General features: G+C 39.8%; 1 protein-coding gene across 1 annotated transcript in view; it reads right to left on the bottom strand.

The window, feature by feature from the left end:
• CUNH7orf50 (chromosome unknown C7orf50 homolog) overlaps positions 1–12352 on the bottom strand; it is a 115919-nt gene extending 103567 nt beyond the window's left edge. Inside the window, exons 1-2 of the mRNA XM_018067316.1 lie at positions 12231–12352; positions 10656–10816 (exon numbers count right to left, since the gene is read on the bottom strand). Of these exons, the coding sequence (XP_017922805.1) occupies positions 10656–10816; positions 12231–12294 (225 nt within the window). The 5' untranslated portion in view covers positions 12295–12352. The remainder of the gene's footprint in view (positions 1–10655; positions 10817–12230) is intronic.
• Positions 12353–15394: the final 3042 nt, after the last annotated feature.

The raw sequence follows: 15394 nt of genomic DNA, 5'->3' as shown, positions 1-15394 counted from the left end.
GAAAGTCTTTGTGCAGAAGCTTATCATAATAAACAAACAGCAATAGCAAATGCCTGCTCATACATGCTATGAAGTAGTTTGTTTCTAAATGATCACTTTCAGTAATACACAGTGAAATCTAGGAAATCAGATTACTATAACATGAAGAAAATATTTACTCAACTTGAAACAACCTATTGCATGTTTAAAACCAAATTAACAAATCTAAAATACCTGTTGAGTTCCCTACTGTTCATATTTTGGTACATGCTTACGAACTGTGCCTGAAATTACTAAATTTAAACACACTACTTACTTCAAATGCAAAATACTCTCCCAGCTGAAAAAGTGGCACACTTATTTCCAAAACCTTTTTTTTTAAACAGTAACTGTACAAAGTAATATTTGCAGAAATACCATAAAACTTCCATGTATTTATATACACAACATGCTTTCTGCAGCCCATCATCTTGCAAATAACTCATTACTATGGCTTATCCACGAACCAAATAGTTCTGTGCTAAATGTGTCATTTTCTTTAATTTTAAAGAGCATAATCAGTAAACTAAAACTTTTCTAGAGTGTAGAGGAAAGGGGGACAAAAATTTTGATACAACTTCTTCACTTTTTTCTCTGGTCTCTCACAAATTGTTCAGTTGTTTAATTTAAGGAAAGAATTCCATATGCCTTTCTAAAATGCTGGACTGATGACAACTATGAGATTTAAAAACCTGTTTATCACAGATGCTTACAATCTTTGCTATAATACTCTATATCAAGTCTCTAGACAAGAAAAGTCTAGTATTACAAAAAGCTTACAGAAAAGAGGGGAGGGAGAATAATCAAAGAACATCTGAAACCATTAACTGCTTTTGAAAATACCTTAACACAAGAATATCTTGAATGTAGAGTATAATTGAATATCTAGAAACAAAATAAATGCAAACAGCACAAACGAGCACTAATTTGGACCTCATGCAACTGAAAGCAACAGCCTTCCCTCAGCTGTGTAAAAAGACACAAGAAAAATATTTATCTGAGACCATTTTAACATGTTAAAGACATGCTGCAACTTTACATACTTTTAAGTTTTAGGAGATACACTAAATACCAACTGTGCAGGCACAACATCCACATCTAGAAAATGCAAACTCAGTCAGTCTAAAGATAAAGCTTGATTCATCCATGAAAAGCATTACACGATGGGAGGACATGTGACAGGGAATTTGAATCAATGAGTCAGGTGATCCCAGATTCTGTGCAAGACTGACATAATACGGACAAGATGTAAGAAAAGTCACCTCTCCCTTTGCAAGCTTTAAAAAAAAAAAAATTGAACACAGAGTTTCACAAGAAAATGCTTGTAAAATTTCAGACTAAGCATCTGTGCTTCAAACAAAATTCACTGGCTGTACAGTGCAGGCTCTAATCTTTTTTCCAGCCATCAAGTTATGTTAGAGTATAACTGAATTTTTTCCCGTGTATGGATTTTGCTGTATTCTCTCATCTGTTTATTAAGATTGCAAAAGGGAAAAGGTTGTCTGGACAATTTTAAATGGTTAGGATTGTCACATAAAACATGTGCTAAAGAGTGGTTTACCGTAAGTAAAAGCATGGCAAGTTCAACCCTGATTATCATTAATTCCATTTGAACTTGTTTCTGCATAAGTAAAAACAAGTGAGTGCATGAAGAATCAGGTTTGAATTTTAATAGCTATCCATGAAGGTGAACCAACAAATTAATTTGATTTTGATTGAAAACAACAGAGATAAGGGGTTTTGCTTTTCATTTAAAGGACAGCAATGCCTTCTCAGGACTGCAGACAGTGCAGGATTAGCTCCACTTTCAACTCAGTCTCCTACATCCTACTTCATTTATTTTACATATGTCCATTAAATTCCACTACAAAATCTAAAGATGATTGTCTGAGTCTCACAAAAATCACCTGCCTGTTTAGAATGGCTTTTGAAATTCTTCAGCCCCTGTGATAAAACCATATTCAAGTTTCCAGCCCATTGTTCCAACAGTCTGCTGCAGGTATATACAGAAGTTTCGAAGCTCTAAATTAACAAACTACTGAACTGTTCATTACCAAAAAGTAACACCCACTTTCTCTAAAAAAACATTTAATGCAACAGGGTAAACCTTTCCAAAGCAGCAGCTTTGCTTACAAGTTCCAGCTCACTTGACCTGCAAGCAAAATCACTGAAAAGGTTTATTTAAGACCTTTTCAAATTGCACTGAATGTGTTTTCCGAAAGGACTTTTAAAAAACTATGGGGAAAAACCACATAGTAGAGAAACAGGAAAATTATTAGGATATTGTTAAATTATCCTTAGAAATTGGAGTTAAGGCGATTTTTACAGAAGGAGCTCAGTGTTAGAACTGCCTAATAGTGCTGGAGATAGATTTATTTTCTGCCTCAGCAGGAGAAATATTTCCTTTCCCAGGCATTCTCTCAATAGAAACAGTAATATAATGGCAAATAAGATTTTCTTCCTTTCATTCTCTCTCCATTCAGAACTACAAAGGAGAAATAGCCTGTACCCGGCTCCAGAAACCTTTTAACTCTTGTGCTCCAGAGTGAAGTGCACACAGCAACTGAGAAAGAAACCAAGGAAAGAGCTCACTTAAACAATGTGATAATAATCCAAACATCCACCTGACAACTGAGTATCAAGGTGGGAAGAAGATACAGACAGTGATGTGTGGGAGAGCTTACTTTATAAACTTGCTTGGTTTTTAAACACATAGAGTCAGAATTACTTCTGATATTGCAAGCTAATTCTCTAGAACAGTGAGAAACATGACATCAGTGATAATTAAAGATGCCTGATGAGTGTGACACTGTTGAAGTGTTGTGGGATCAGAAGCACAAACTTGCTGGCAGAGCTGCTGCTAAACTTCACATTGGATCACATAGAACCTGCTGCATCCTCAGCCCATGAGGATCCATGGAAAACTGTCCCTGTCCCTTGCTAGATTTGTGCTCTTCTTGACTCCCACTGATAACAAGTGAGACCTTTCAGGTCTTTGTCAGATATTTTATTACAAGAGCTATCGGATCAGAACAGTTGGTTGCTCCTATTTTAAGCCCAAACCAGATCATGACTTAACCTAGACAAGTCTTTGTAAGGAAGATAACCACGTTTTAAACAGAGCATTGCAAACTTCAACCACAAAAACAAACTATTTACAAAAAAAAAAAACAACCTCACAAGTTTATTAAAAATGCCTTTAGAAAATCATGCAGTACAGGTTTGAAAGCCATGGAAGATGAGAATTTCATAACAAAATAGGAGAAACTTGTCTATTCCAAAGGTGACTTGAAAAAAGGACCAGCCAGTGAGGTACATGAAGGCTCCAAAGTCCATGACCAATTTCAATGACCTTTGTATTACAGTTCAGTGTCACAGTTCTGCAACCACTGAGTCATTTTACACATGGGTAAATATGAATAACTCCCATTTAGGATGCAGTACATAATGTAAAGGTAGGATGGAATGACAGTTACTAAAAGCATGTATTTTCCTCACATACTTTAGATTTTCTATTCTCTTTACATAACCCTTCTGCTCCTTTTTAAGTGATGTAGCTCTAAGCCTTCAGTACATTCCCTGAACAGTTCTGACATCTTTCAAATTGTAGGATGGTAGGAAGAGCTGTCTGCCCTTATGTATATATGCTGTTTGCAATAGCCTGGTTTACAGATTATTAAGATAATTATAAAGATAATGCTGAGAAATTTAATAAAACACTGGTTGATGATCTTCTGTTTGATGTCCTACAGAATTCCTGTGGGATTCAATTAGAAACAGGTAAATTCACTCAGGGTCTGGTTCCCCTGTCAAATACCTTCATGCTTGTACCCTCGATATTTCAGGCAGCTTCTAAAAGTCAAAAGATTAATTTTCTGTTCTAATTACTTGTTGGATGTAACAGACAAGCACTTTCCAAGTATTTATTAATCTGTGTGGCTTTGATCTAATACCCAAGAGCCATTTTATCTATGCTGTAATTTATTAACATACATAAATATACACTGTTCTTTCATGTGGTTCACAATATTGCATCTAAACACAAAAGGTATTTTGAAGGAGGAAACTCCTAGTTTCTTGTTTATACTGTGGAAGCACCCAACACCCCCCTTTTATCTGCACCAAAACATTGGGAGGTTTTAATTTCTGAATCTATTCCACTGATACAGAAAAATTTGTATTTTATAAAAATCCTCATACCAGACTCACATGTTATTTAGAAAAGCAGTAGCATTCCATCAAGCCCAGGGAAAACAGCTGCTTTTTAGAATAAACATTTTAAATATCCAAATCTGTACCATTTTTTTGAACAAATTAACATTAATAAAATAGTACGAAGAACAATAAGGAGGAAGTAACAAATCCACAAGAATCAGGTTTGCATTATTATGTTACACAAAACACACATCCAAGTTTCAGGCCCTGTCATGAACAAATGCCTTTGAATGCCCATTTCTCTGCACTTTATCCTGTATTAGAATGTAGCAAACATCCTTTCAAGCTTACAACTTAATTTCTTGTCAAGTGAATGCGTTTTGTGAAATCAAACACGTAAAAGGACTTTTTTTTTTAACTGAAGTTACACATATTTTGTATGTGTAAATTTGTGCCAAATTTTCTACATTTGACAATTTGGGCCTTCTCCAGCCCTTTTCATTGATGATGACTCTGTCTGTGAGGAGCTAAAAGTCATTAATACAGAACCAGAATAAAATCATTACTGAAAAGGTGCAGAAAACAGTGTTCTCACTGGACTGGAGCTGGGTGACACACAGTCAAGTAGAACTTGCCTCTGCTCCTTCAACAACTGCTTGAAGACTCAACAAATTGAGCCCACAGGTGGGAATCCTGTCCTGAACTTTAATTTTGTTAAGATATTTGCAGCTAAGTCATGAAAGCAAGGATTTATACTGGAAATCCAGCAAGAACCATCGAGGAGGGTCTCACCACTAAGTAGAGAATGAGGGCTGAGAGGGAAAGACAAGTACGTGCTCCAAGAACAGGAGGAGGAATTTCCCCTTCTTAATAGCAAAGAAGGGGCTGTTGTGTTTCACCACCAAATTCCCCATTAATTTAATACCCTGGTTTTATTAATAAAAGTAAGGAATTAACTTTGAATAGATACAGATTAAGGCAAATACCCAGAATTAGGATGACCCTCTCGTTGGCTAATATGTAACGAAGAATGCACAATTCCTTTAAACAAAGTAAGAAATACACCACATATTGTTTATACCAAACACAGTTGGGGACGTGAGCCTTTCGCCTGGGAAAACCATCTTCAAAGTAGCAACTGTTTTCCCAGCTGTGAATACTCTTTCCTGGGAAATCTATTCGTACCATTACAAAAATAATTTTCAAAGGAATGTAAAATCATTCAGCCTAATCTATGCACATCCATATTTCAGACATTATTTTGTACCTCCTTAGACATGTCTGTTTACAAAAGGCCTACTATTCTCTATAAACACTATGTGGTGTCACAATTAAATTTACCTTTTTTAAAAAATAAATAAATGTCTTGTTAATTTAATAAAATAATTTAAAGCAACTCTATCAATATTCTGATGAAAAAGTGCTAGCAGGAAACAAATGTTTCAGTCCCATAACCAGCTGCCCTCAAAGTTTGTTGTTTTGTGGTTGGTTGTTTTTTTAAATTTTCCTAATTTGAGAAATATTGCATAGATAAGAAAGCAGATAAGCCAAGTAAGATGACACAGATTAAGTCATAAATGCCACATGGATTTAGAGCTTCATAATTATTTTCAACTATCAGAAGGCCATTGTAGAACAAGTCAATAAGGAGCCAACGGGCCAGCAAACTTGTGTCTTTGTGCAAGTAAAACAACCCCAAATAAACCAAGAATAAACATTCAACTGAAAGGCAGCCTAAAGCAAAGAGAAATAGGCCCAACATTTCAATTACAGACTGACCAAAACCAGCAGACTAATGAGACCACACTAATGTCCACCCTGACATTTATCTTGGCCATTTTGAGAAATAGCTCTCACCCTCCCCTTTATAACTGGAAAACTGCTTTCTGCTGATGTATCCTTCCATCAAGGCACAGGGGGAGATGCAGGGATAGGGGAAGATGAAAGGTTATGTCATCTTCTCTTCATAACACGGACAAAACTCTATTTGCATGTTAAAGATATTCTAAAAATGATTAAAAAAAAAGAACAAGACAAGATTCTTATTTTAGGAGGTTATGCTAAATAAAATTAGCATTCTGAGATTTATTTTCCTTTTTTTTTTCAATATTTAAGATTAGTTTTCTACATATTTCTTACAAAATAATTAAGGATTAAGCCACTACAGCAAAACTACACAAGTGCAGGAAGAATGGACAGTGGAATTGAAATGCAAGCAGTTTCCAAAATCTATTTTTAATAATATATTTTAATATATTAATTTATCAGACTACCAGTAGTCTGATAATCAGAAGACAACCCTGCAACATCACACTAAGTTGACTTAATGGCATTTCTTACGATGGGAAAATATAAACCAAGTTATTTTGATGGTTACAAGATAAGCTTCCCATTAATTAGAAAAATAAATTAAGAGAACACTAAAGGATTACTGAGTTTGTTTGCAAATCATCCACAACTCATTATTTCAACAACAGACTTTGGGATGAATTAGTGGGTTGTCAAACAAATAAATACACTTTCTGATGATAGTTTTACAGCATCTGCTGGATCCGTTTGCATCGATGTCTGGTTTGCAGTCATTAAACATTCAAATCACTACCCTGGTTACCTGATTACAAGCAGCATTAGAGATCATATCAAGGTAACATTCCTAGTTATTCCACCAAGTTCTTGCCAAAATACTTCCCTCCACAGCTTAAACATAATTTTATGGGCTTTTCCACCGCTACAAGCGAACATTGATTTTAAAGAATCATTGTTTTGTGGTTTGTTTTCCAGCCTAATAGTTCTATATTGCTCTTTATGACAACCTCCAAACAGTTGAACAGAAAAACCCCTTCCCTACAGATTTAGTCATTTTCCATTTAGTAAACAGATCTTACTGTTTGGGCACCTGCACACTCTGATGAAAGAAACACCATTTGTTTATTTGCCATTGTTTGTACTATCTGTATGGAATCTCAAAAATTAAATTCCTTTCCCACTGATCCTGCCTTTATCCGAGGAAAATGATTTCTCCTCCTCCAACCATTTGCAATGCTGAATATAACAAGGAAACACAAGGAAACACCCAGTGGCTGTATGAGCATTACCTAAAGTACCCTTCAACCATGAACAAGGGGATTTGATTTATTAAGATAGATTGTCTCTTAGTCATCGTAGTTTTCCTGGAAGTTACAGTGTTTACTAGACTAAATTGGGAAGGAACAGGAAATTAATACTGTTTGCTATGGATTATGAATTATGAGTCTTGCCTAATAGATGTTCTACTCAGAAAGAGTTCCTTACTGTTTTGTAGAAAGCAACCAGCTCTGAAAACAGCAGAAACAAGATCTACCCATAAATTACAAGATCATTTGATACATTAAGGTCATTCTGGGCAGAACTCAAAATGCCCTCCTAGAAAAAGCAGCCACATGTTGTTCCCTACCTACAGTGCTGCAACTGCTGCTTCACAACACTGAGGCAGCTCAAAGGCTGAAGGGTGAAGAAATCCATAACCAGAAGCAAGACAAGGGTAATTGCAAAGAAACATTTCTAACGCTTCTCTTATTTCAAGATGACAAATTAACAATACTGTAAATATTTTTTTTCAGAGAACTGAAACAAAATTAACTTGTCTCTGACAAGATCCATCAGGAAGTCATTATTTAAGAAGCCAGTATTTAACTTCAAACCACCAGCCTGGAAGACACATTTTAAATCTCTTTTCTTTATGCCTATGTTATGTGACAATTCACAAGAATGAACTCAACTGTTACACTGCCTAACATATAAATATATTACTAAACTACAAAAATCATTAAAAACCACATAAAACAAATGTCCAGGCACTAAACAAAAGAAACGACAACATTTAAAATGTGTGGTTATTGCCAAGTTAAATAGAACAGTAACATTAGGAAAATCAGTCAGAAAAACCACAAGGCTGAACTAAGTTTTAAAATTTGTAATGCTCAGCTTCACCAGAGATGTGTCATTTAGAGCTGCGTGGTTCTAAGATCACTCATGAAAACATTTATATTGGTCTTGAATTGCTTATTGCTGTTTAATGTAAACAGAAGAAACTGAGTAGATGAAAGTCAATAAAACATCAAGATTACTCTGAAAGGTCAAGCTGTCCCAAGGAAAAATGCCTTAGTCTGAAGCTGGGAAGGATTTTTGAAACAAATTTCACGAAGGAATGATCAGCGTACAACTAAATCCAGACACTTTAAATGCAGCTCAACTTGCCTGCAGGTCTGTACCAAAATCAATTAGAGGTTTGCATTTTCTACTTTGGAGACTAAATTTGTTGTACCACAATAGAAAAAAAAAAAAGTAAATCAGAGGAAAGTAAAGTGACTTAATGAATCAGTGTCCCACCAAAGCCTTTGGCTTCTTTCTACCAAACATGAGACTCCTTAGGAAAAACTGGAGTCCACCCATCCTTACTTCAAAAATGCCCAAAAGAGTTTTCTTTAATTCAGTTACTGCACTAAAGTCACTCACAGCTCATCAGAATCCAGTTGTCACAATTCAGGAATTCCTGCAGATCTAGCAAAATTCCAACTTGTTTTAAAGTAACAGAAATAAAACTAAAGAAAGTAAGGCTGCAGAATAAACACTCTCAGCAGTTGCCCTAATTATTTCTGTTCCAAATTTCTTATGTGTGGAACCTTCCACACTAACTGAGCACATCACTGCAGCCCCAGAGCTCCTCCTGATCCTGCTGTACACACAAAGCAATTTTACCTTCTTTTCTACTACGTTTTCCATGCTGACAAGGTTTGATGGCCAAAAGCACTTTAAAGCATCACTGCCAGCACGTCTGAACCAAGATTTCACACAAAGCTGGGAGTATACACACTGAGTAACAATCAAACTGGAAAGTAGCTTTCTTTAACCAATGAAATAAATTTGTGTAAGATCTGCCTCACATTTTTCATTCTCAACAGTCACTCCAAATAAAAAAAAAAAAGTGGCATATTAACTTAGGCTTTTCTGCTATCAACAGTTATAGTTTATAAAGCTGATGCCAAGAAATGGCTTGTCATAGACCTTATATGGCATTCCCTTAAACTCACACTATATACATGTTCAAGCCACTCACTGGCATCAACTTTTATGATTCTAAGAACTGTTGTGCCTAGTGGTGCTCCCTGACATTAAGGATTCTTCTTTCCATTTAATATTTGCTCTTTCTCTCACAGTCTGCACAGCCCACAAGAGCTAATCTGTGTGCTCCAAGGACTTATCTATCACCTGACATCAGATGGTCAAAAAAGGCCTCATTTGGCAGAGGCTTGAAGCCCATTTGGGATGTTTTGCAGTTTTACATGAAATCATACAGGCAATAAAATTTTCATTTTGATATTTCAATTTCACATGTTCTTATCCTGAAAAAATATTTTCAGTCAAACTAAATTATAGTACTGTGAATCTAAGGTCTATAATACACACCCTACAGAGGAAAAGAGAAATTTTCCCTCTTATTAAGCTCTAAATACAAAAATTTTCTATTTTTGCTTTGATAAAGATGAAACCTTTCCCTACTTGAGAAATGACTGCAAAACTGCAAGACCTCTGAAAAACTACTGCCAATAGGTTGGCTTTTCTTATATTAAGCTCCACAAACCCTAAATGCAATACCTAGAGACACTTATGAATTCAAAAGTTCTTCAAAAACATTCTTGCCAACAAGCTTAAACAAAGTCTAATAACAAAATAAGTACTAACTTTCAGTTACATGATCTCCATTGAGCTGCACATCTCATGATAAATGAAGTAACAAGCTGTCACATGTATTTTATGTTAGGCCAGGAAACATGAGAGTTTTTAAGAATAGGGCTTCTTGAGGTGACCCTCAAGAATTCCTCAGGAAAAATCCTTTGCCTTTCCATCCCCACTTCTTGACAGTGCCAAACTGCCTCATATTTCTTTGATCCTCACTCTACAGTAACCACTCAGAACAGCAGAACTGAATGGTCCTGTTTATGCATCACTGCCATCACAAAAAAACCACCAAACATTACACAGCTCCGCTTAAATAATGTCTTGATATTGCTAATTGCAATCTCATAAAATTAATTCATAAAGTGTTCGGGAATACAAAGAGACTGCTGACACCTTCTGGCCACTTGACATTCTGTCCAAAAAAAAGAAAAAAAAAAAAAATCAAGAGGACTTCCAAGAAAACATCTTTCATGTTTTCCCAGCCACTCAGGATCACATGAAACAGAAGCTGCGTCGATATTGCCATATGACAGTTGCTTGGTGCCGCTTGGTTCCCCTTTCACCCACATTCTCTCACCCATTCTCTGTCCTTCACAGAAGCATCCAAAACAAACAGAGATCCCATCTGGCTTAGTTTACCTTTTCCTTTTAACTTTCACTCTAGGCATACTGCACCCAAGGAATTATTGCAACTGAATCAAACAGTACACTCAGGTTCAGTACAAAAAAATAAATCCATATTTCACTGAATTAAACAGTCAAACCTGCAGATTTTGCTTCTGCTTCTTCTTCTTCTTCTTCACTGGTTCAGTTTCTGGTTCCAGCTCTTCCTTTTGGGCCACATGTTGCTTCAGCTTTTTTCTTTTTTCTGCCTTCTTTTCTTTTTTTCCTCCATTCATTTTTGGCATTCTGAAATAGAATTGTTCTGTAACAGAAACCAGGACACTGCAATTAGAACCTTTGTTAATATTAAATACCAGTCTCATATACAGACAGTTATACTATAATCACACTGGTATGAGAATTACTTGTGACTACTTAACCATGAAATGTATGTCTGGGCTGAATTTTGATTCATTTTAGAGATCTTTTCATGTTTCCTTTAGGTTACAGTTAAGCTACTGTAAAACTCAAATGTCAGTCTCCTGTAGGAAACTCAGCACTTATTCTCCTCTGAGGCCTGGTTGTGGAAAATGCCTCATTGACCCTCCTGGTAGAAAACCCCCCATAAATGATGTTGTGCTTCCTGCAGGTCATAATGCACCATATTAAATAGTTTGAATAACTGTCTACCTCACATAACACCAATCAAAACTCTCTCAACGTACATTAATGTGACTATCAGTCATCTCAATAAAATACATATGCGTGCATACACACATACAAGCAAAAATAAGCCTATGTGATCACTAAACAGTTTTAAGCCATCAGTTCTGTTTAAATTGCAAGTTTTTCTATTTTCACACAGATTAATGTGGTAAAAAAATGCTTAAAGAATTGCCTCGTTAGTTTTATTTTAATTTTACACTGGTATGAGGGTGAAGGCAAACAGGAGCTGCAGAAAACCCAGTTCTGAAACCAGGTCTAGTTGTAAGTCCACATAACTTCTCTGCGAGAAAATCTCATTTAAGTGGCTTTCCACAGCTGCCCCAACATTGTCACTTTCTGTTTAACAACACAAAGGCAACTGTTGGCTCAATCACAAATATTTACCTTGAAACACGCTAACAGATAAAATACGCTTTGGCAGGTTCCCAGTACAGCAGAACCCACCAAACGATGGGTTTGGCACCTCAGTTAGAGATACCAGGACCAGCCTGGCCATGCCCTGGGCAGGAGGGCACCACACAGCCAGCACCCACCCGCTGGCTTCCCAACACACGACCCCAGGTTCACTTCCCAACACAGAGCCCGGGATCGCTTCCCAGCTTGGATCCCCGGGTCTGCTTCCCAACACAGACCCCCCGGTTCACTTCTCAGCCAGAATTGCTGTGTCTGCTTCCCAACACACGAGCCCTGGGATGCTTCCCAACACACGCTCCCAGGTTCACTTCTCGCAGCACACACCCCGCGGTTCACGTCCCAGCAAGAACCCCCGTCTCTGCTTCCCAACACAGACCCCGGGATCGCTTCCCAACACGCCCCGACCAGATTCACTTCCCAGCACAGCACCCCTGGTTCGCAGCAGCCCCTCAGCCACCGCCGTGCACGTGGCCGGGCCACCCCAGCCCTCCCACAGCCCCGGCCGCGCAGGGACACCCCGGTGCTGCCCCTCCTCCCTCCCGAACCCGCCGGTCCCGTATGGGGGTCCCGGTCCGCCCCCGCCCGTCCCCGCGCACCTCCCGATCCTTCACATTCAACGAGCCCCACGCTTGGCGCCGAGGCCCGCCCCCTGCCTCCCATTGGCTACACGGGGAGAACGGAGGGCTCTGGTTGGTTCCCGGCACGCCAATCTCCCCACCGGCCAATAGAAAGCGCCGCTCCGGAGTTAAAGCGCCCACCGGGAACACACGTGCAGGGGAGCGATCCACCGGCTTCGGCGGGGGAGTGTGACGTCATCTGTGTGCGCCGGGATCCGCCTAGGGCACCGCCTCTTGGCCTGGGTCATTCCCGGGATAGGGATCATCCCTTGGCCTGACAGGGATCACCTGTGCCTTGGCAGGGATCAATCCCATGGGCTGACAGGGATCACCTGTGCCCTGGCAGGGATCAATCCCATGGCCTGACAGGGATCACCTGTGCCCTGGCAGGGATCAATCCCATGGCCTGACAGGGATCACCTGTGCCCTGACAGGAATCATCCCTTGGGCTCACAGGGACCCTGACAGGGACCATCCCATGGGCTGACAGGGATCACCTGTGCCGTGGCAGGGATCATCCCTTGCCTGACAGGGATCATCCCATGGGCTGACAGGGATCACCTGTGCCCTGACAGGAATCATCCCTTGCCTGACAGGGATCATCCCATGGGCTGACTGGGATCACCTATGCCTTGACAGGCACCCCTTGGCTTGACAGGGATCCCCTGGGGCCTGCCAGGGATCTCCAGAGCCTGACAGCTCTCACCCTTCACTGTCCGTGGAAGCCAGCCCGATGCTGTCGGCACAGCAGCTCCTGTGGGGGCCAGGGCCGTGCAGACACGGGGAGATGTGGCTCTCTGGAGAATGGCCATGATCCCCTTCAGCCCACAGATCCTACAGGCTCCATGTCTGAGACAGCATCACCCGTGTCCCGACCTGGTCTGAGGGAATGCGTGGGAAGAAGTGAACGGTGCGGTTTGAGGGGATGACAAAACACCTCCAAGAACAAGGTTTCCAGGAAGCAAATTGGCTTCCATGTTTTCATTTTCTATAAATACCACGTGCACAAACATCTCCATCTCCCCTTGGTAATTTAAGGACCAGAATACAGCATACAAACACACTGGTAGGTGAAGCAATTTTTTCATGACAACCTGAAACACAGTTTTTGTTTCCCTTTGCTGGGATCCCAGTGCCAGATGAAATGCTGGATGTGGTAGCAGGTGCTGGTGACAACAGCTCCCCGTTGGGCAGAGGCATCCTTTCACACCTCTGCATCCTTCTCCCATCCAAAACTTCCGCCATTCTGCCCCTTCCACCTTCTCCCCAGACTGTGAGGTGCCACCCCGTCCCCCACCCATCACTGCTGGGCTGGTCAGAGCCTCTTGGCTCTGGTAGATGTCCTCCACCCTGTTGCTCCCTTTAGAAACCCCCTCCCATAGCACCAGTGGGGTGCATGGCACCACTGAGGAATGGGTGGCCAGTTATAAATTATACAGAAAAAGTATAAAATGTATGCAAATGTATAGAGAATGTATATAAAACAAAATGTATACAAAACGTAGCAATGTGCTAGGGCTGAGTTATGGCGTTAGAGCACACAGAATAATCAGGAGGTGGTGGCACCTAAAATTAAAGTTGTAATTTAAGCTTTTGCTCCAATGTGAATAGGGAAAGCATGTCATCTATGTTTAGACTCCCTAAAATAAAGATCATTTTATTGCATATCCTATTGTGACATCCTGTGGTTAAACATAGTATTACAGATACTGTCAAATCACAATTTTGGCTGCATGATTGCATAAAACAAGATTAAATGGAATGAACAGTGGTAACTCATACCTACACTACATATTCAGTTTGGCCAATTAGCAATGATCTCCAAAAATTTCTCCAAGAGGAAAAATCACATTGGGCCAAACATTAATATGGGATAGCACTGATATTTGTTCTGTGTTGGCCAGAAATTACATCTTCCCTTTCTTATGAAAGGCCTACAACTCAAGGTGTTGATTGCTTATATGCCATCCCTGTGAAGGGCCATAAATCTACATTTCCTCCTTAGGCAGCCTTTGTACTCCAAGAATTAAACCTGGTCAAAGAGAAATAAGAGGCACAAGAGTCTTTGCACAGCTGCAGTGCCCCTCAAGGTTGCACAAAGCACAGGCATTAACTGCACTTACATCTCTCACACTATCATCAAAGATTATTTTTCCCAGGTCAAAGAACTCAGCACCCTCTGCTCTGCCAACTGCTCACCCTCCCACCTCAGCAGAGGAGCCTTGGACACTCATAGCTGCAGGGGACTGAAGGGACTGCAATTACCCCCCAGTTAGTCCTAAGCCAACACTCCAGCCCAGCAGCCCCGGTGTGCAGAGGAATGGCTCCAGCCACACATGAAATTGAGGTCTTGACCCCCTGACATCAGTGAGCCTTGGCATTTTTCTCACAATTAGTTGGATGAGAGGTCTACCTAGATCCCAGCTGGGGAATTAGCATTGTTCATTAACAGCACATTTCCATCTCATCAACCTACAATATTTCAGGCCTCAAGCAAAGCAGCTGGATGGTCATGCAGTTTTAAAGAGCCAGGACAGCTGATCAGGGTAATAGATGGAGCATTATCTATTATGGCTTCATTTGTTTAAGCTTTTCAGGAAGACTGCAAGAGTAGCCTCCCCTGACAGTGCTGCATTTTGGCCTTGTTCTCATTACATGAGACACAGTTAATACTACTTTCTCTGGCTTCCTTTCCCCCTCCCCCAGCTGCAAAATACACCCCTGCAAATGTAGATTTCTGTCTAAGGGGCAATAAATGATGAAGAATTATACTGCACATGCCTCTGTGAGCACCAGCTTTCAGTGAGTGAATTGTTCAGGCAGGGCCTAGAAAAACTAGGCATGGATTATAAATCAAGTGCTTCCAATGACATTCAGAAAACAAGAGGCAGCTTATATAAAAGTTGCTTCATGTTGATGTTGTTTGTCACACAGAACACTGCAGTGTGTGCTAGATCACTTCCAAAGGGATTGAGACATAGGAGAGCAGTCTGTATTTCAGATTTTCATTTTGGGGAACTCATAGCTCAGACTTTGCATGACCTAAGCAAAGCTGGCTGTGTTTCATACTAATTGTAATCTTCTTTCTACCACCATTCCCCAGTTTCCTCCATCAAATATTTTTCATAGTATTAAAGTTCTTA

The sequence above is a fragment of the Manacus vitellinus genome, unplaced genomic scaffold (genome assembly GCF_001715985.3).
Source record: "Manacus vitellinus isolate BGI_N305 unplaced genomic scaffold, ASM171598v3 scaffold_12_pilon, whole genome shotgun sequence".
NCBI lineage: Eukaryota > Metazoa > Chordata > Aves > Passeriformes > Pipridae > Manacus > Manacus vitellinus.
This window is presented reverse-complemented; position numbering and strand designations above follow the sequence as displayed.